Here is a 21,743-nt window from a genome sequence, read left to right as displayed (position 1 = left end):
GAAGGAGTACTAAGAGATAGGATCTCCAGGTATTTGGATAGACAGGGACTTATTATGGAGAGTCAACATGGCTTTGTGCGTGGTAGGTAATGTTTAACCAATCTATTAGAGTTTTTCGAGGAAGTTACCAGGAAAGTGGATGAAGGGAAGGCAGTGGATGTTGTCTACATAGTCTTCAGTACGGTCTTTGACAAGATCCCGCATGGATAGTTAGGAAAATTCAGTCACTAGGTATACATGGAGAGGTAGTAAATTGGATTACCGTAGATATTGGCTCAATGGGAGAAGCCAGAGAGTGGTAGTGGAGGATTGCTTCTCTGAGTGGAGGCCTGTGACTAGTGGTGCACCACAGAGATCAGTGCTGGGTCCATTGTTATTTGTCATCTATATCAATGGTCTGGATGATAATGTGGTAAATTGAATCAGCAAATTTGCTGATGATACAAAGATTGGAGGTGTAGTGGACAGTGAGGAAGGTTTTCAAAGCTTGCAGAGGGATTTGGATCAGCTGGAAAAATGGGCTGAAAAATGAAAATGGAGTTTAATACAGACAAGTGTGAGGTATTGCACTTTGGAAGGACAAACCAAGGTAGAACATACAAGTTAAATGGTTGGACACTGAGGAGTGCAGTAGAACAGAGGGATCTGGGAATACAGATACATAATTCTCTAAAAGTGGTGTCACAGGTAGATGGGGTAGTAAAGAGAGCTTTTGGTACATTGGCCTTTTTAAATCAAAGTATTGAGTATAAGAGTTGGAATGTTATGGTGAGGTTGTATAAGACATTGGTGAGGCCAAATTTGGAGTATTGAGTGCAGTTTTAGTCACCTAATTACAGGAAGGATATTAATAAGGTTGAAAGATTGCAGAGAAGGTTTACAAGGATGTTGCCGGGACTTGAGAAACTGAGTTACAGGGAAAGGTTGAATAGGTTAGGACTTTATTCCCTGGAGCGTAGAAGAATGAGGGGAGATTTGATAGAGGTGTATAAAATTATGATGGGTATAGATAGAGTGAATGCAAGCAGGCTTTTTCCACTGAGGCTAGGGGAGAATAAAACCAGAGGACATGGGTTAAGGGTGAAGGGGGAAAAGTTTAAAGAGAACATTAGGTGGGGTTTCTTCACACAGAGGGTGGTGGAAGTGTGGAATGAGCTGCCAGATAAAGTGGTAAATGCAGGCTCTCTTTTAACATTTAAGAAAAGCTTGGACAGGTACATAGATGAGAGATGTATGGATGGATATGGCCCAGGTGCAGGTCAGTGGGACTAGGCAGAAAAATGGTTTGGCACAGCCGAGAAGGGCTGCATTGCATTGAAATACAATGTGAATTCCTTTGTTTTGGTTTTTGTGTAATTGTTCAGCCTCATGGTGAAAACTCACCTGCATTCCAAAGAATGGACTATCCCTTTTCCCCTAGACTCTAGTAAGGAGATCCTTACTTAAAGGTGTAAGTGGAGAGAGAGAGAGGGAGTGAGTGTGGTAAGGTGAGGTGTATTACTTCAGACTGATGTTTTGGAGCTGTAGTCCTAAAGGTCTGATGGTATTTTCTCTTTTGTCATTTTTTTGTTATTCTGCCATTTTTTTGTACTGTAAATATTTTTGCACTTTTTCTATTTTTTTTTACCTCTGGCACACAATAAACACCTTTATGCTGAATGTGCTATTGCAGCCTGCCATCTGATCTTTAAAGTCCACACCTTCATGAGGGCATGCAACCCTCACCAGAACCCAGGTTGTGACAATAAGTTTGCCAAGATCGTCGCTGATGAAAATCTAACACACTGAGAGACTGCATCAGAGTGTATGTGTGATGAACAATTGTAAGACAAATACTGCTTACCGGTAGCTCATAAATTCTGAGTCAGAAATTATGGTGATCCCAAGGTATCTCATTATATATTCCAGAATCTGAAATCCAAAACACTTCTGGCCCCAAGCATTTCAGATAAGGGGTATTCAACCTGTATACACAAACATACTTCATATCCTTGTATGTTAGTTGATAAACAGTTAATGTAAAAGTAACTTTTGATTATGTTTGATTGTTTTGAGTGTATTACACTTCTTTGGCTACTGAATATGGTAAACACTTGTTGATTAAATATGCATTATTAGAAAAAAGTGTAACAAAAATTGTATCAGCACACACAAGATGCTGAAGGAACTCTGAATCAGGCAGCATCTCTGGAAGGAAAGTATGTTTCGAACCAAGACCCCTCGACAGGATAGTCCTGATAGTATGGTCAGTGCTGATTAAATTATTATTTTCTGAATAGTTTGTTTACAGTTTATAGCTCCTGATGTTTACAGTTACTATTCTGTAGATTTGCTAAGTATGCCCGTAGATAAAGAATCTCAGGGCTGTAGGTGGTGACACGTATGTACTCTGATAATAAATTTTACTTTGAATTTTATCTTGTTGCCTTAATTGATAAGAAAAATAAATCTGCAGATGATTGTGGTTTCCTTAAAAATCTATTTATTTTACTTGGTATTTTCTTTCTTAATATAAAGAAACAATAAAATGTGTGCATGATGATTGATGAGGCCTGGCATTACAACACACAACAAAGTTGCCTTGATAATTGATGAGCATCAGACTTACTTGAAGTGCATGCATTTAAAAGCACCTTACTCCAGCACTGTAATTCCATCTCTGCAACAGAGAATCACTTGCCTCCAGCTTAACTGAGGATCCCTGAAAAGTACCAATGGCTATTGCAAACTTCTTTTGATAAATAAGTCCTCTAATCCAATTAACAAGAAAGGTTTGAATTCATTGTCAGTGTTGATAAAGATATCCAGGAGTCTAGAATGCTGACTTGCATGGAGATTGTTAACATTGCACAGGAAAAGGAAGCTGATAGTAAATGGATCCAACAAACATATGAAATGGTTTAATATTATGGTGTCAAATTGTGTGGGTGTCAACTAAGTCAGATATCCTGATAAAACTTTTTTTTTTATCCTGCATTAAATAGAATTGACAGTTTGTGTACAAATGTGTCGTTAGCTGGGGGCAAGTGGCAGTCACAGAGTATTTTACAAAATGGCTATATTTTATGCTTCACAAATTGCATGATACTTAGGACATACAGTAATTATGTGAAATTCAAGTTGTTTCATGTGCTGTGGCATTTACAATGCTCTGTGGTGTTTTGATATACTCTTATTAATTTATTTTTATCTGCACTATTGTGCCGTTAAAATTTTGGAGTGCTCCTCTCAGCCTCATGGGGAAGGTTAAGGACCTTAGGCTTTCCATTTCTTCCTACAAGACTCTTGCAAAGTCACCTTCGTGCAGCTTTATTCAGTTAGTGTTGCTTCCGCAGACAGTTCACAACAGCTAACACTTCCTTCTCATTGTTGATAGCAGATGTGAACTATGATCTTGCTGGCCTTAAAAAAAAAACTGACTGTATTAGTTAATATTTCCTTTCTGTTTCTCATTTCATTGAAAGCATGGTTATATGATTTGCTGTTTGGTCCTTTCAAAAGAGTGGAATGTGTTCATGAGAATGACTTCAACATATTCTGCTCTTCACAAACGTATGAAACAGCAACTGAATGATCCTTGGGGAGGACAGACACATCCAACAGAACAGAGTAAACAAGAGCAAGAGAGGGATGACAGGCGGTAGACGTCTGTCCTGATGCAAACAGGAAGACTGAGTTCCCTAACATGCCCAGACAAAAAAAAAGAGGCATTGTTTCTCAAGCTTATGTTGAACTTCTTTGCACCAGTGAACAGACTACATACAGAGGTCAGAGTCAGAGTGTGATGTCACTTTAATTACCCAACCCATTCCCACTTGAACTTTCCTGTCTGTAGTTTTCTTTGCTGTTGTATTGAGACCCAATACAAGCTCAAGGAATGACACTTCGTCTCTTTACTGGACATATTACTGCCCTCAAAATGCAATGCTAGGACCTGGCAATTTGTCTGTTTCTAATTCTTTGTCCTTCATGATGGTGATTCCTACAAGATATTCCATTATTTGAGACTAGTCTATCGGAAATTCTATAGGGTATTTGCAAAGTATAGATTTAACTTGTATGCCTTTTTCCTTGCTTCCATTATTAAGTTCCCATTCTCACTCGATGTGGGCCTCATGTTTACCCTTAATACTCTTTTTTTAATACATCTATAAAGCCCTTGTTGGCCATTATGGTATTTGTCAGTTCTTTCTTTGAACTATAAAAACCAGAGATTTTACAGATGTTGGACTTCTTGAGAAAAACGCAAAAAAAACTGGACAAACCCAGCAAGTCAGGCAGTATCTATGCAGGGGAATAAACAGTTAATGTTTTGGGCTGAGTCCTTTCATCAGGACTGGAAAGGAATGGGACAGAAGCCAGAGTATGAAGCTGGAGTGAAGGGAAGGAGTACAAGAGTGAGAAGCTGGGAGGGGCGAGGTGGAAAAGGTATAAGGCTAAAGAAGAAGGAATCTAATAGAAGAGGACAGTGGACCATGGAAGAAAGGGAAGAAAGGGCAGATGAGGGGGAGAGGAGGGTAACCAGAATGGGGAATAGCCAAAGAGAGAAGGGGAAAGGGGGAGTGATTACCAAAAGTTAGAGAAATCGATAATCATGTCATCGGGTTGGAGGCTACTCTGACAGAATATGAGGTGTTGCTCCTCCTTTCAGAGTTTGACCTCGTCATGGCAGTAGAGACCATGAACAGATATGTCATAACGTGAATGGGCATTCAAATTGAAATAGGCAGCCACCGGGATATCCTACCTTTTGCATCAGACAGCAGCTATCCACTTTGGAAGAAAGAGTAAAAAGCAAATTATTATTTGAGTGGGTTTAGTCCTGAATCATCAGAAGTTTATTCCCCTCCATAGATGCTGCCTGACTTGCTGAGTTCCTCCAGCATTTTTCTCAGAATCAGTTTTCCCTTGCTGCTGGTTCCTGTTTTAATAAATTCCAGAAACTATCAATCTCGTGTTTGTTTATGAGAACCAATTGAACGTCTTCTGAGTGGGGAGGATAATTCTCTTTATCTTAGCCAAAATGTCTTACTCAATTCCTGAGCCCTTTCTTTCAAGTTATTGACTCTTGCCAGAAAATGCAGTTTCTCAATAACTACCTTCTCAATATCCACTTTCTCAAACCCTCCTTACAGGAATGTACACCCCATCCTAAACAATTTGTACTTGGCTAATACACCTTTTACAATCACAACATATACTTTGCACTCCTACCTCCTGCTACACTATTTGTTCCACGATTAGGTAAGGATTAAATCAAAGGTTGCCGGACGGCATGGCTCAAAGGGACGGAAGGGCCTGGTCCATACTGTATCTCAATAAATAAACAAACAAGTGGAATAACTTTTGCAATTTTCCAGTCCTCAGGAACCACTCCAGAATCTAGTGATTCTTGAAAGATCATTACTAATGCCTCTATAATCTCTTCAGCTACCTTTTTCAGAACCCTGGAGTGTAGTCCATCTGGTCCGGGTGACTTATCCACTTCCAGACATTTCAGCTTCCCAAGCACCTTCTCCTTAGGTGAAGGAGAAGGTTGCTAGTTGCTATTAACAACTGCACTCAATTCTGCCCCCTGACACTTTCCAATTTCTGACATACTGCTGGCATCTTCCTCATTGAAGACAGACACAAAAGTCTTATTACATTCATCTGCCATTTCTTTGACCCTCATTACTACCTCTCCAGCTTCATTTTCCAGCTGTCCAAAGTCCATTCTCGCCTCTCTTTTACTCTTTATAGATCTGAAAATACTTCTGGTATCATTCAGCTACTTACCTTCATATTTCATCTTTTCTCTCCTTATTGCTTTATTTTAGTTACCTTCTGTTGCTTTTTAAAAGCTTCCCAATCCTCTAACTTCCCACTAATTTTTGTTATATGACCTCTCCGTTGCTTTTATGCTGTCTTTGACTTACCTTGTCAGCCGCAGTTGTCTCATTCTGCTACTACTTCTGTTGGATGTATCTATCCTACACTTTCCAAATTGCTTTCAGAAACTCCAGTCATTGCTGTTCAGTCAATAACCCTGTTAGTGTGCCCTTCCCATTAGCTTTGGCCAGCTCCTCTCTTGTGCCTCTGAAATTCACTTTACTCCACCGTGATACTGATACTCCTGCTTTTAGCTTCTCCCTTTCAAACTGCAAGGTGAATTCTATCATATAAATGATAAGACATATTAAACCATGCGAGTTGCTGGACCACAGACTGCTGGATTACAGCACTTCAACCTGTTCTATAACCATTGGTTTCCATTATGCACCCTGTTCATTTCTTTCTCAAAAACAACTCTCAGGTTTGTTGTGTGATTTCTCTTTGATGATACTAACAAGTTATGTTATGATTTTTTTAATGTTCTGTAACCATTTTCTTGTTAATTGATTTGTGCAAGCTGGTCTGTAGTTCCTCGTTTTTCCTTCTCTCTCTTCTTGAATGGTAGTATTTGTCATCTTGCAATCCACTGGTACACTTTTGCTATCTTGTAGAAGATTACTGCCATAATATTTCCTGCTATTGCCACCATCTATTTTTTAATCTTTTAGATGCAGAGCTTTCTGACAAGGAGATTTATCAACTTTTATTCCATTTAATTTCTTCTGTCATTCTTGTTGACTAATATTGATTGATATAATGATATCTCTCTAATGATTAACTATAGATGTGTTCTTATTCTCCTTTTTGAAATCATAGACACGCAGGGATCTAAAGTTAACTTTTATGCTGTACTTTTAATGAAGAGTAAATCACCTTCAAGTCACATGAGGAGATGTTAGGGCAGTGGAACAAAGATTTGGTTAAAGTGGTAGCTTCAGAGAGGAGACAAATAAAGCAGGAAGCAGAAGACAGAAAAGCAGAAAGCGACACAAGTCAAGTAGAAAAGGGGATCAAAGTCTTTTCTTAATATTTAAAATTACAAATTTAATGTAGCTGCATGCTTGAGGCTTCATTCAGACAATATTATCTGCCTTAAAATCCAGCATATTATTTGATGCAAACCAACTTATGGATTCTAAATAGCACTGAACTAAAATGCATGCCATCAATGCTCCGGATTCTGCACTTCTGGCTGCAACACGCAGGATCAGAAATTTGCTAAGTAGTGAAATCTAAGAAAATGTCTGTCATCTTGCTTCCTCAAAAGTTGGAGTGGATTTATAAACAAGTTGGCAGTAGTTAAAAGTTCTGAAGTTATTCAACAGACAATTGATATTATAATAGAGGGATTAATGTTTCCTGCTGACAGGGATTTAAAATGGATGAAACGGTATTAAATCTGATGGACTTTAGTTATTTAAATATATTACATAGCATAATTTCATTTAAAAAAATGTAAATACAGAACACAATAAAGTCTGCAGATGTTGGAAATCAAAAGCAAAACACACAAAATGCTGGAGGAACTAAGCAAATCAGGCAGCATCTACGGAAATGAATAGACAGTCGATGTTTTGGGCCAAGACCCTTCTTTAGGACTGAGAATGAAGGGGGAAAAAAGTTTGTGTGATACTTGTGAATTACCTTATCCAAATAAAAATAATTTTTTTTTAAAAATGAAGGGAGAGAACGTAAGAATAAAAAGGTGGGGAAAGATAGATTCCCTCCCCCTCCCCCTTCCCCTATCCCAGGTCCCTCTCTGCCTCTCTCCCTTTTCAACTTTCTGCTTCTTTATCTCTACAGTTCTTTCATGCTTATCCCCTCCCCCTCCCCCCTTTATCTTTCCTCTGATTGGTTTTCCACCTGACGCCCCTAGGCCCTACCTCCTCCCCTATCTCTATTACTGGGCTTCGGCCCGCTCTTCCCCCCCCCCCATTCCTGATGAGGGATCTCAGCCCGAAACGTTGGCTACTCTTTTCTCACGGATGCTGCAGTTGTGTTTTTGTGTTTGGAAAAGAAGATGTTGCTCCTCCACCCTGAGGCCTCATCTTGACACAAGTACTGTACATCTTAATTTTTAAAAGCTGCAAATTATGAGAATTATTGCTTATGTTTCCTAAATCACTGAAATTTCAAGAATTCTGTAGTATGTTGGCATTTCCTATCATTTCTATCTTTCAAAATTGGCTAAAATATTTTCATCTCTGCTTTCCTTTTAGGTGTTTGGGAGCTTCCAACCATAGGGCTGCCATAGAGATTCGCAAGTCTTGCCGGCCAAGTGGATCGGAGAGTGAAAGTGGCTGCAAGTCCTCTGTGGGAGGCCAAGAGGATCATCCCCCTTCAGATGCTGACCAGTTACAGATTCAAGTGGCAACTCTGGGTTGCAGCAGTTTTGCTTCACCAGCGTCAACGTGTCCAGATGAATCTGACCAAGATAACCTTGCTTCTGAAGAAAGCACTGAGGAAAACAGTGAGTAATTCAGGTTGACAATTAAATTCATAGTAATCTTGGAAATGCTGGTAGATCTGCAGACATAGTTTACCACTCCTTTTAGAAATGTTATAACTACTTAGTAAAATCAAGGAGCTAATAGATTTTCAATTGGGCATCTTCTCTCTTCTTGCAAGGAGGAATTGAGAAATTCTTTTCATATTTCATTATCAGGAACCACTTTCTAATACTTAAACAGAAAACAATAAAGTAAATATATCTCTAGGAAGTTTTGACCACTTTATAATTCCATTTCACTATACTTTTGAAAATATGGAGGCCAGTTTTTCTTAGAGTTTTAACAATAAGGAAGTAGATATTGTGAGTTATAGCTTAGTGAAAGGAGATATTTCTTCTGATTGTATCAACTTCCAAATATTTCTGAGTTAGACAGCTCTTCAAAATTCCAATGGTGCAAATGAGTACACTTTTTTTTAAGAGTTTATTTATGTATGCAATGTAAAACTTTTTTTATTCCATAGGAAGGAATTTCTTAAGGAATTCCCTAGTTGCCTACAGTGTAACTTGATTAAGGATAAATAATTTTGTTAAGAGTCTAGGCATCAATCTGGAGAATTCCCAAAGAAATTCCAGGCACAGATGTTTACTAACAGCTGTAATTTTTAAATAAAAATATATTTCAAAGTTACTGCAATACTAGTAATAAAGACCTCCATTATTGTTATGTTTAAGGAAAACTAATATGATATTGGATATCAGGAGGTGCAGAAAAACTAACATTTGAAATCATGGGTTTCAAAGAGAAAACAGCCTCACAGTGAGTTTCTGTTGTATAATTAAATATTGATGGTTCTTCATGTGTAGAGCTGTATAATTTGTGTTTATACAAATAACATGCTTTCGTGCTTGAACTGTTATTCATGAGGGATGTACTAATCTGAGGTCATGAAAAAATTATTGGTGGCTACCTTCCGATGCACAATATGATAGTGATATGGTGATACTGGCAGAACTGGGAATGAGGCCTTACAGCCAGCTTATATAGTATTAGGAAAGATATTAAACGGTGCCTCAAAGGTCGTAACCTCTAGATTACCACTTCACAGTTATCAACATTCCCATGGATAGTGAAGACAAAAGTAGTAAGATGGTATATGAGAGTATGTGGCAGAAAAGATTTGGTAGAGGCGTAGACTTTAGATTCTTGGGTCATTGGGTCTGGTTCTAGATCAGTGTACACCAATACAAGCTAAAGGGCAAACAATGGGAAGTTATTTAAGACAGAAAGAAGCCAAAATTAGATGTGGTAATCTCGAAGTTAGAGACTTGGCAAATAGTAGACACATTTCTGGAACCACAGAAATGTTAGTACAGAAATAGAAGAAAATATCAATAACCCCAGTGTTAATTGTGACCAAATCAATAAACATTTGAGTACAGAATTTTCATTCTTTTCTTTTGATGAAGCAGGCCAAATAAAAAATGGACCAGTTGTGGAATTATTGTCAGGATGAAGAGCATTTTTATAGAAGCAATTACATTTTTAAAATTATGTTTCAGGATGTGGGTATAGCTGATTATTGCCCATCCCTAAAGGCTGGTGAGGAGCCACCTACAGCTAAGGTGGCTTGCTACACCATTTCAGAGGGCATATTAAAGGTCAACCATTATGGGGTAGTCTAGATTCACTTATAGATTAGACCAGGTAAGAATAGCATATTTTCCATGAAAGGTAGGTGGGCTTTTACAATAACCTAGTAATTTTCATGGTGATCATAAATCACTGTTATTTTCCAAAATCCAGATTATTAATTTGAATTTAAATTCCGTAGGTGTCATCGTGGATTTTGAGCACATGTCTCTGGATTGTTAGTTCAGGCCTCTGTATAACTAGTCTGGTAAATTAATTATTGTGCTATCATCATACTAATAATACAGGCAGATTTAGTATGTAACATTAGGTAAACCTAATTCTCAGTGAGAATTGAGTAAAAAAATACCAGGATTACTCAATTCTGATATTATTTAGCAAAAGTCTATTCAAGGATAAATGTTCAGAGCAAATAATTTTCTAGTTAGAACAGGTGTGAGAAATCTAGCCCTTAAATATAAAGAATACATCAAACAAAGGATTTTTAAAAATCAGATAACTAACAATACTGCATGTATCCTGAACTAGTACAGAAAATGTAGGGATGCAATTATAAAGAAAAAGAAGAAAGTGGAAAAATCAAGGAATAGTCAAGGAGAAAGGAAAAGATTAAGGTAATGAAGAAGAAAAAGGTAATGTTTGCTTATGTGTGTGTGTAGGTAGAAGACATGGGAATATTGTAAATGAATACATTATATTTACTTTCACAGAACCATAAAATGATTACAACATTGCAATTCCCAAAGAAGTGTGATGTATTGAATATCATAAAAGTGGTGAGAAAGAGGAAATATTTTGAGGTTTACATCTTTAAAACTGGATAATATGTATCCCAGATTATTGAATCTAACATGGGAGCATAACGCTGAGGCTCTGACTATCTTTTTCCAATTCTGTCTGAGGACCAGAAGCTGCTGATGTGACATTAAGTAACTTTGGAACATTCAGTCTAACATTGGTAAATTATTGAAAAAAATGACAAGAGGCAATATGCCTCATCAGTTACAAGGGCACAAACAAATCCAAAAACAGCCAGCTAACACACATTAAGGGAGAAGATTGAAAGTGCAGAATGTACTTTGGAAGTTCAATCCAAAGTTAGCTCAGTGGCAGGATGCAAAGGTAACAGAGATTGGACTGGGTGTGTTACAAGAATCACCCCTTGTAATAATGATCAGTGAGGCACAGAGAATCTGTAGTTACCAACAAGTAACTTCTGTTGTTTCAACTAAAAGCACCGGGGTTCACAAACTGTCTCTCTGTGTGCACCCTACTAGAATTCCCTGACAGTCCATGAAGAGTCAATGAAGAGAAACTGATATCACAAGGGAAAGGGGTTAATGCCAGCCAGGCGTTCCTCGTGGTCCCGATCTCCACGAGTCCGTGGGGTCCTCCTTAACCGCGATGGTTGGTCTCTGGTGATTTTTCTCTTCATTTTTACCCTCCATCCACACTAAAACGGCATTTTCATCCCCTGAAACCGGAGCTTTTCAGAAACGCTTTCCAGGCTGTGTAATTTTGAAAACACCGCTTGGGCGGATCAGTGTGGACGGGGTAGCCGGAGAAATCTGAAAACGCTGTCAGGCGGCAGTGCGCCATTTCATTGCTTTCTTGAACACAACCTAACAATTTCAGAACAGACGGCAGTGAGACTGAAGTCAGAAGAGTTAGAAATGTACTCACCAAATACTTTGACACATAACTTACTGAATAAATAAGTATACTCACTTTGCTCTGTTTTCTGTTCTTGCTTGTATGAAGGTGGTTTACCTATTTATGCAAGTACTTCTCTGACAATAGATGTGTAACAGCCTAATGTAACATTGTATGGAAATACAAGATAATAATGATGCAGACATGTTTTACACATTTAACAAGGTGCTTTATTAATGCAACGGAGTTAGTCAGTTTTTCAATGTTCGTTGTCAGCCGGGTCATACTGTCCATGAACTCCCTGTCAGTTGTCTCCATACACTTCAGTATTTGTTTTTTTTTTAGTTTTAAGTCCTCCTGCACGAGAGCCAACATCTGCCGTCGTTTAAGTTTTTCTAGTCTGTAATTGAACAAACACGCACTGTCTTTCACAGCAAGATTCGACACCAAACATGTCACTTGTTTTCAGGAGGTGTGTCCTGTGCATGCACAGCAGGAGGAAATTCGCCGAAATATCCGTTTCAATGTGGACAGAGATTTTTTTTAAATGCATAGTGTGGATGCCTATCATTTTTAGTGAAACCAGCATTTTCAAAATTATCTGGTCTAGTGTGGATGTAGCCTCAGTTGCTCTGATTAGATTATCCAAGAGCAAGAAACTGTTCAGAGTCCACAAAATGGGGGAAACAAAGACAACTGGCTTGTCTGCTTCCCCTGTCCTTGATCAGACTGAAGTTTCCTCTGGCCAACATCTGCTAGAAATTTTGTTTTTCCACATTGGTGTTAGACTCAAATCTAAGGAGTGTGATATCAGAGCACCATTTGCATTAAGGAGGCCTGGTAAAACTGAAGGCAAAGGGAAACAGCTGAGAAAACACCCTACCAACAGAAATATCACCTCATAAAAGGGAAGGCAGCTGCTGCTGTTGTTTGGAAGTAGATTACCTCAGTCCAAGAACATCATTGATCTACTTCCTCATAGCATTCTTCAGTTACTTCATCAATGACCTTCCTTCCAATGACAAGTGAAGCTTAAGAATGCATAGGGCTCTATTCAGCTTGCAACTCCCAAGAAAATGAAACTGCTTGTGCCAGCATAATGTTGCCAACACTTGGGCATTTTGATGAAAAAGTAAACTTGTGTCACTTAAGTGCCAAGCAATGACCATCTCAAACGGGATCCTCAGCATTCAAAATGCTCCTCCATCAGCTTCCAGGGAGTGACAACAGACAGGGAGCTTACCTGATTAAGCTACAAGAGCTTATCAGTGACAGGGTACTCCTCATGAGGGATGCACTTCCTGATCCTCCAAAGCATTCCCAGTGTTTTCAAGGCGAAAGACAGGAATGTGATCGAATGCTCTGCATTTGCCTAGATGACTGTAGCTCCAGCAACAATAAAGTTGAATACCATATAGGACGAAGAAATCAGTATGATAATTTCTTCATCCATCATCTTGAGGGTTAATTCCTTGCACCACTGGCACAAATCTGCTATACTTACCACCTGCAAAATGCACTGTTGACACCAGAAATGGCGTCAGATGCCAGCGTCTGCAGGTTCTCTCCTGAGAGCACACCATCCTGAGTTGGAAATATATTATGGTTTCTGGGTTTAAATCCTGAAACTCTCTATTCCATATTACAAATGAGCATCTCTACACCACATCACCAGCTTCAGGAAGGCATTTTGTCTTCCTCGTGACAACACATTCCATGAAATATGAGTGTAGGAACAGAATTAGGCAATTCGGCCCATCTAATAATCCATTCAATCGTGGCTGTTTTTTTTCAACTCCATTTTCCTACTTTCTTCCCACAATCCTCAATCCCTTATTTATCAAGTACCTATCAATTTCTCCCTTAAGTACACCCAATGGCTCGGCCTCCATGGCCTTCTGCAGCAACAAATTCACTACCCTCTGGCTGAAGAAATTCCTCTTCATCTCAGTTTTAAAGGGACATCCCTTTATTCCAAGGCTGTGCCCTCAGATCTTGACTCTCCTACTAATGGAAAGATCCTCTCCAGATCTCTGTCCAGGCTTTTCAGCATCCGTAAATTTCAAAGGCATCCTCCCTCATCTAAACTCCATCAAACACAAGCTCAGTGAAGTCAAACACTCCTTATTACAACAGTTCTTAAACTAGGGTCCATAAACACCTTGCTTAATGGTATTGATCCTTGGCATAAAAAAGGTTGGGATTCCCTGTTTTACAGTCTAAGCCCTTCATTCCTGGGCTCATTCTTGTGTATGTCCTCTGGACCCTCTCCAGTCTCACCACATATTTCCCTGGATTCAGGACCTAAAATTGCTCACAGAATTCCAAATGCAGTCTGACCAACACCTTATAAAGCCACAGCAGTATGTCCTTGCTTTTATATTTTCATCAAATGGAAAAAAATTGTATTTGAAATATTGAATTTGGAAACGATCAGCAGGATAAGGGAATACATATAAATAATGCACTGAGAAATTTAGAGAGTCCACAGATCTTTGGTGGGGGCAGAGCATGTACATAATATGGTATGCTTACATGTATTGCCAAAGTGTACCATACACTAATCTTCAGCTCAAACTGCATAAAACACTAGTTTGGTCCACAGATGTATACAGATCTGGTAGGGAGTTCCAGCATTTAGACCTGGCGACAGTATTGGAAGAATATGAATTCACAAGAGATGGGTAGAGGAGATTTACAAGGACTTTGTCAGGCCTTAAGAAGATTGACTCAGTGTAATTGTTTTCTCAAGGAGGTTGAAGGGAAATTTGGAAGTCATATCTAAGATACTGAAAACCCTAAATATTTTGCATGAAAAATCAATAAAAAACTACAGATACTGGAATCAGGATTTTTTAAAAACTATGCTTGAAGAACTCAGTGCTATATCAGGGTAGTCCTGATGCAGAGTTTGACCAGAAACATGAACTTACATATTTTGTTTCCTCAGATGCGTCATGATCCACTGGGTTCTTCCTGCATTCTAGTTTTTTTTAAAAATTAAAATGGAAAGGCAAGTGAATAATTAAGGAGAAATGGTTCATACAATGTGTAATATTGGTCTGGAACTGACTGCTTGAAAAGCTGGTCATTGTTGGTTAGGTAAATTGATTTAGAAGGACATTTGGTTTAAAAATAAATGATAGATTTTTTTAGAATTGTAGCTCTATCTAGCTTAAATGTTGTGTGCTGTCAAATAAACCCTCAGCAGGTTCTGAAGTAAAAACAGAAAGTGCTTGAAGCATTCAGCAAGTCAGGCAGCATGTTTCAGTTCCAAGACCCTTCATCAGAAAGTTCAAACCAAGGGCCTCTGACCTGAAATGTTAATTCTTTTTCTCTTTCTATAGATGTTGTTTGACCTGCCAATTATCTCTAGCATTTTCTGTTTTTATTTCAGATTTCCAGCATCTGCATTTGTTGCTTATTTTCATCCCTGTTACATTCTGCCTGATTGGACACTCATACTCAGCTCTCGAGAAGTAGGAGAGCTTATGTCAGCCAGTTTACACTGATCATTTGAGTTAGTTGGGTGAGGTAGTCAAAGACTTAGTGTTTTTCCTGTCTGCTTGACCAAGGAATCATCTGCTTCAATGTCAATGCAGCTGAACACCAGAGTCACAATATCTAAGGAAGCAAGAAATTAATAATAGATGCATAAGGAAATATAAACAGAACCTTGCCTAAAACAGCTAATAGCAAACACTCTTGTGTAATATATTAGGAGCAGAGGTGTAAAGGGAAGTGAGTGCTCATTATAAGCAAAGGAGGTGGGGTGCAAAGAAAGGAAATGTTGAAGTTCTAAAATAAGTACTCTGTATCCATTTTCTCAGAGGAAGAATGGGAGAAAATCTCAAAGTTACAATAGAAGGAGAAGAACATAGTGGATTTAATATGTAAAGTAATGATGGTGGAGAAAACAGTGAGACAGTATAAAGTTTCAGAATCTGATGCCTTTCATTCCAGGGTAGATAAAATTGCTTATTGCTTACAGATGCTTTAAGTATCTAGATTCATGAATAGTGTCTTTAGCTTGGAAACTGAAAATGTTCTCACAGTATGAGAAAGTCCACAACAGTACAACATGAACGTGCATCAATTTGAGGTACCTATTGGACATGGATTGGTAATTGGTTGGAAGATTATAATTAAGAGTGAAGACTATTTTCTGTTTGATGAAATATAAGTGATGGTTCCCGTAGGACCTAAACTGGGGCTTCAGATTTTTATTATATGCATTAATGACTTGGATGATGGAATGGAGATTTTACATATATGTAGCAGATGATAAAAAGTAAACCTGTTTTATCTCATTCTCAACAATATGCCTATTGCAAATGGATCTCTCCATTACAGTATTGGTAGAAGTGACTGGAGCATAGCTCTTTCAGGCACAGGGTTCTATCTTCATACACTTTCCATTGTGTCCTGATACATTTTGATTGTGCTGCAGTAGAATTGTACTCTAAGAGAACATCTTGCACTTCTCAAACTCAAACAAAGCCGTCAAGCAAGTGTACCAACCTTTACTCATGTACAGTGCTATCCTGGAGTAGCATCAGGTACATCTAAACTGAAATACCAATCCAATGAAGCTAAACATTAGACGGCATGTTTGCTAAGCATTAGAATAAGATTGTAATAAATGGTGCTCCCACTAGTGAAGATCACTGCAGCCCTGTTATATCCTGTCATGAATGATGGTGAACCTGAGGAGCCGCCTAGAACATTGCCATCCTCACTGAAAGCAGAGCAGCATGTGCATGTAGCCAGTAGCACAGAGTGGTTGCTCCCTTTTGACATCCACTTGTGGTCCTAGTGTCAAAGTTAACTTTTATCCAGACTGATGTAGATGTGATCTCGGCTAAGTGCTGATCATGTAACCAGACAATAGATAGTGCAGAACATTTCTACACTTGAATCACTCTGCTTTCAACCAAGTTGGTCAAGTGGAGGTAAAACACTGAGATCTCAAGATTCAAGATTGTTTAATGTCATTTATACAGGTAGAAAGGAGAAGGGAATAATTGCTATTCCAGATCCAATGCAGCACAAGAACAACATTAAGATAAAGACTCCAATCATAATAAAAAAGAATAAATATAAATACATAAGATCGCTTATTTACTTAGATTAATTGTATGTCCATGAAGTAATGCCTGGCTGTTAGTGGGTGGAGGTGTTGATCAGTCTTGCTGCTTGGGGAAGTAATTGTTTTTGTGGCATGGATGCTATGTTGCCTTCTTCCCGACAGACAGTGGCTATACTTCATTAGGAGTTTGAGGAGATTTGGTTTGTCAATTAAAACACTCAAAAACTTGTACAAATGTACTGTGGAGAGCACTCCGACTGGCTGCATCACCATCTGGTATGGCAGAGCTACTGCACGGAATCGAAGTAAGTTGCAGAAAGTTGTAAAATTAGTTATCTCTATCATGGGTACTAGCCTCCGTAGAATCCAAGACATCTTCAAGGAGTGGCATCCATCATTAAGGATCCCCATGACCCAGGACATGCCCTCTTCACACTGTTACCGTCAAGTAGGAGGTACAGAAGCCTGAAGACACACACTCAGCGATTCAGGAACAGCTTCTTCCCCTCTGCCATCCGATTTCTAAATGGACATTGAACCCATGAACACTATCTCACTATTTTTTGTTTGTTTCCTGCACGACTTATTTTAACCTAATTATGTAATAGGCATATATAAACTCAAGGTAATTCAGTTTTGTTGCTCTAGTTAACAAATATCGTGACGTATGCTGGCGATATTAAACATGATTCTGATTCTGAAGTGGGACAGACTGGATCTATGAGCGGGGTGGGTGGGATCCTTCATGATGTTAGTGGCCCTTTTCTGGCACCTTTTTGTATATTATTCCTTGATGATGGGTAAGCATATTTTTATCATTTTAATCAACTAGAATCATTTTTACAAAATACTCTTTCCTATTTTAATTTTTTTATTAATGCTGACTGTTAACATGACTCAGAGTACAGTTACCATCTTTTCTGCCTTTCATAACTTTGAACTGTTGCTTTCACTGTCTCTACTGTTTCTCTTTCCTTTCATATTGTTGGCAACGGGAAAAGTAGCCATGAATAGCTAAGAGAAGACCTGATGGATGCCTCTGTCCCAAATCGTGTTAATATAGTCCCCCCACATTCCTATCAACATCCTATCCTTCCTGTTTGAACTATCCACCCAAACTCTATTATGCTCACTGATTTGCTACCACAAAAATCAATCCTTTTCAGTCTAATTGCTGTTATTACCATAAAGACTGGGTGCCAAAACACCAGGGGTTCAAATTTGCTTTTAGTTGATTAAGGGAAAGATACCCCCCCCCCCCCCCCGGGGGTGCCCGAGAGGGGGGGGGGGAGGATGAGCACCCCAGTTGGATGGACACGACGGTAACAGACCCAGGCAATGGACAAATGACTATGAGCAAGCAGGGTGCATGTGGCAAAATCTGCAAGAATGATCTGAGCTTGAAGATCCATCAAACGAGGATGAAGTGTCTGGCGGGAGCAGGAGCAGCACAACACGCAGGTGTCCAACCTGGTGAGACGAAGGAGGTGCCAGGCCTGGAATCACCCCATAGTGCCTGGAACCTCCAAGTGTTGCAAACTGATCTCTCTAACATCAATTCTAACAGGAGGCGGATCAAATGGCCTGCAGCTAACATGACGTCAGTGTGGAAACAGTTTCATGAAGATGTCAACCAAATTCTGGAGGCGATGGCGAAGGGAGGGGTCGATAGGAAGCGGCAAGCCATGACAACGATCATGGTCAGCATCGCAGCTGAACGGTTCGGAGAAGAGGAGAAGAAAAAGTCCAGAAAGGTGCCTCCCAGTGGAAGTTGGTTGTAGGGGATTCGCAGCCCATTCCTTAGCCAGAGCCTTCAGCAACTTGGGCATCGAGGGAGAGAGGAAGAGGAGAGCCATCCGCAGTACCTCCGATGCGGCAGAGAGGGCCTCAAGGTGGCTGTGGCTCAAGAGAGGGGAGCCATGGAGTCATGTGTAGCTAGCCATCTGGACACAAGCTGGGGTCTGATCAGCCCCGGCTGGGTCACCTGGAGGAGGGTGTATGATGTTGAAAGACCCGAAACACCTGATGATTCCAGGAACATCACTGATGATGTGTCGAGAAGCATCATTAGATGTATGCACACAGCTAAAATAGAGCAAATACAGTTGTGGTTGGTTTTCAAAATTTGATTCCATTTAAATTAATATTTAAATATTTGAACCCTTATTGCAATTGATGTAGAATGAAGTTCTATCCCAGAGAAAATGCCATTCTTAACTATAGCATTCCCCACTCCTACTTTTTCCCCTGTATTTCCCTCAGAAATTTTGTTTATTTAAAGAAATCAACTTTTTAAATATGCAAATTCAACTACCCATTTCACTTTCTTGCTGCCTTTCTTCTGGCTCAGTCTCCATCATTCTTTGGAATGATGGGTAATGTTTAAACAGGAGTTATAGGGGGGTCATAACCAGAGCTCTAGAATAGATAGTGGAGTGGTTGTAGAGAAAGATGTTGTTAAGCCTACATACAAAGTCGGGAATCAAAAGGTTGAACATGGTGGGGCTAATGTTCTGAACTGCATATATTTCACTGCAAGTTGGATTGTAGGAAAGGAAAATGAGCTTAGGGCATGGATCAACACATGGAATTATGACATTGTAGCCAGGAGTGAGATTTTGTTGCAGGAGGGGAAGTTCAGTGTACTGGGGTTCCATTGCTTTAGACGTGATAAAGCGGGAGGGATTAAAGGGGGAGGGGTAGCATTAGTAGTCAGGAAAAATATACAGCAGTGCTCAGACAGGAAATACTGGAGAGCTCGTCTAGTGAGGCATATTGGCAGGTCTGAGGAACGAAAGATATTGCTGTGTATTTAATATTTCAGTAATATTTGAATGATGTTGTAAGTATCTTGTTTGATTAAGCATTTGTTGCAGTTACGTAATGCATTACGGGTTATATGTAAAAGTATGTAAGTAGCATACATTGTGACGCACCACTTCATATATGCACACCTTGCCTGAAGTAGAGACGAAACCAAGACACGCATTCTGGACTCTCCACGTTTTTCTTTCCATTAGTTTAATGTGTTGAAGTTACAAAACATAAAAGGGGTAACGAGTAAGTTATAGAACAATCCCAAGGCTGCTTCCGACCCATTGAAATGCAGCAAGATATTCGAGTTATTTTTAAAAAGAACAGCATAGCATGTGTCTCTTCAGCAGGGAGAGAGAGAACACGGTCAAGTCTTTAAAAAAGGCAGAAAAGGGACAAATTCACAGGTTCATATGCAGTGAGTGCCGGGTGATGATAAGCATAAATAAAAGTAAAGCAGAAATGGCTGGCTACATGGGAAAGATAGACACATTCATTTGCACAACGGATAATTGGATATTGTATGCTGAGTGAATTGAGCAGTATTTTGAAGCAAATTAATTAGCCAATGAGAAGCAAGTAACAGTTTTGCTGAGTGTACAGCATTGGGTTTAAAAGCTTAGTTTGCTGAGAAGTTTGACTGCTCCAACCAAATCAGCTAAAATGGGCTTTGCTGATATCATGGAAGTAATGCAGGGACATTCAGAACCAAAAAGCATTGTTGATTGCAGAATGCTTTAGGTTTCATTAGCAAAATCAAAAGAAAGGAGAGTCCATTTCAGCATACATGGCTGAATTAAAGAAGTTGTCTGAGCATTGTTAGTTCAATGATGGGCTTAGTGATACACTGACAGATCGTTTAATTTGCAGAATCGTACAAGGAAGCATTCAAAAACGGCTCCTAACCGAAGCACAACTTACTTTTAAAAGAACAGTTGAAATAGTTGTATCAATGGAAACAGCAAAGGTAGACTGAACTGAGTTGCAGTCAGGATTGAAAGTAAACGTGAGCAAAATTGCAACATCTGAACAGAAACTGACCTGGCTGAACAAATTGTGTTGATAAAAGGTAACTCCTGAGGGAATGACATTGGTAACAGTGAAATACAACAACCAGCGAACCACATTGGGCTTCTATGTGGTAAGTACAAAAGGGCCAGTGTTGTGGGGACATGAGTGGCTTAGACAACTACAACTTGATTGGAGAACTACCCACAATTTGCATGTCCCATCCCCTGCAATAGTCAATTAAAAGCGAATAATAGCACAGCAGTGTTCATAGAGGGCATTAGAAAACTCAAACATATCAAGGTTGTGTTGATATAAAATTGTGTTAAATGAAACTACCACACCCAAGTTCTACAAAACACGTCAGTTCCTTATACCATCCATGATGAAGTAGCCAGTGAGCTAAATTGCATGGAGGCTGAAGGAATTATTTCGTAGGTTGAGTGGAGCCCATGGGCAACTCCAGTGGTCCCAGTAACCAAGAAGACTGAGTCTGTCAGCATCTGTGGTTATTTTAAGGTCACCATTAACCCAGTTCTGAAAGTAGATCAATACTCTCTGCCCAGGATAGACAATGTAGAAACATAGAAAACCTACAGCACAATATAGGCCCTTCAGCCCACAAAGCTGTGCCAAACATGTCCTTACCTTAGAAATTACCTACAATTTTTACGAAGAGTAGGGGTCCCAGAACAGATCCCCTGAGGCTCACCACTTGTGACTGACCTCCATTCAGAATATGACCTGTTTACAACCACTCTTTGCCTTCTGTGGTCAAGTCAGTTCTGGATCCACAAAGCAATGTCCCCTTGGATCACATGCCTCCTTACTTTCTCAATAAGCCTTGCATTGGGTACCTTGTCAAATGCCTTGCTGAAATCCATATACACTACACCTACTGCTCTACCTTCATCAATGTGTTTGGTCACATCCTCAAAAAATTCAATCAAGCTCGTAAGGCACGACCTGTCTTTCACAAAGCCATGCTGACTATCCCTAATCATATTATGCCTCTCCAAATGTTCATAAATCCTGCCTCTCAGGATCTTCTCCATCAACTTACCAATCACTGAAGTAAGACTCACTGGTTTATAATTTCCTGGGCTATCTCTACTCCCTTTCTTGAATAATGGAAGAACATCTGCAACCCTCTAATTCTCCAGAACCTCTCCCGTCCCCATTGATGATGCAAAGTTCATTGC

At 39.4% G+C, this 21,743-nt stretch overlaps 1 protein-coding gene across 1 annotated transcript in view; it reads left to right on the top strand.

Annotated features, from left to right (window-relative positions):
- Window positions 1-21,743, top strand: part of lnx2a (ligand of numb-protein X 2a) — a 122,157-nt gene that overhangs the window by 64,830 nt on the left and 35,584 nt on the right. Inside the window, 1 exon segment of the mRNA XM_073043808.1 lies at window positions 8,094-8,344. Coding sequence (XP_072899909.1) covers window positions 8,094-8,344 — 251 coding nt within the window.

This window comes from Hemitrygon akajei, chromosome 4, assembly GCF_048418815.1.
Source record: "Hemitrygon akajei chromosome 4, sHemAka1.3, whole genome shotgun sequence".
Taxonomy (NCBI): Eukaryota; Metazoa; Chordata; class Chondrichthyes; order Myliobatiformes; family Dasyatidae; genus Hemitrygon; species Hemitrygon akajei.
This window is presented reverse-complemented; position numbering and strand designations above follow the sequence as displayed.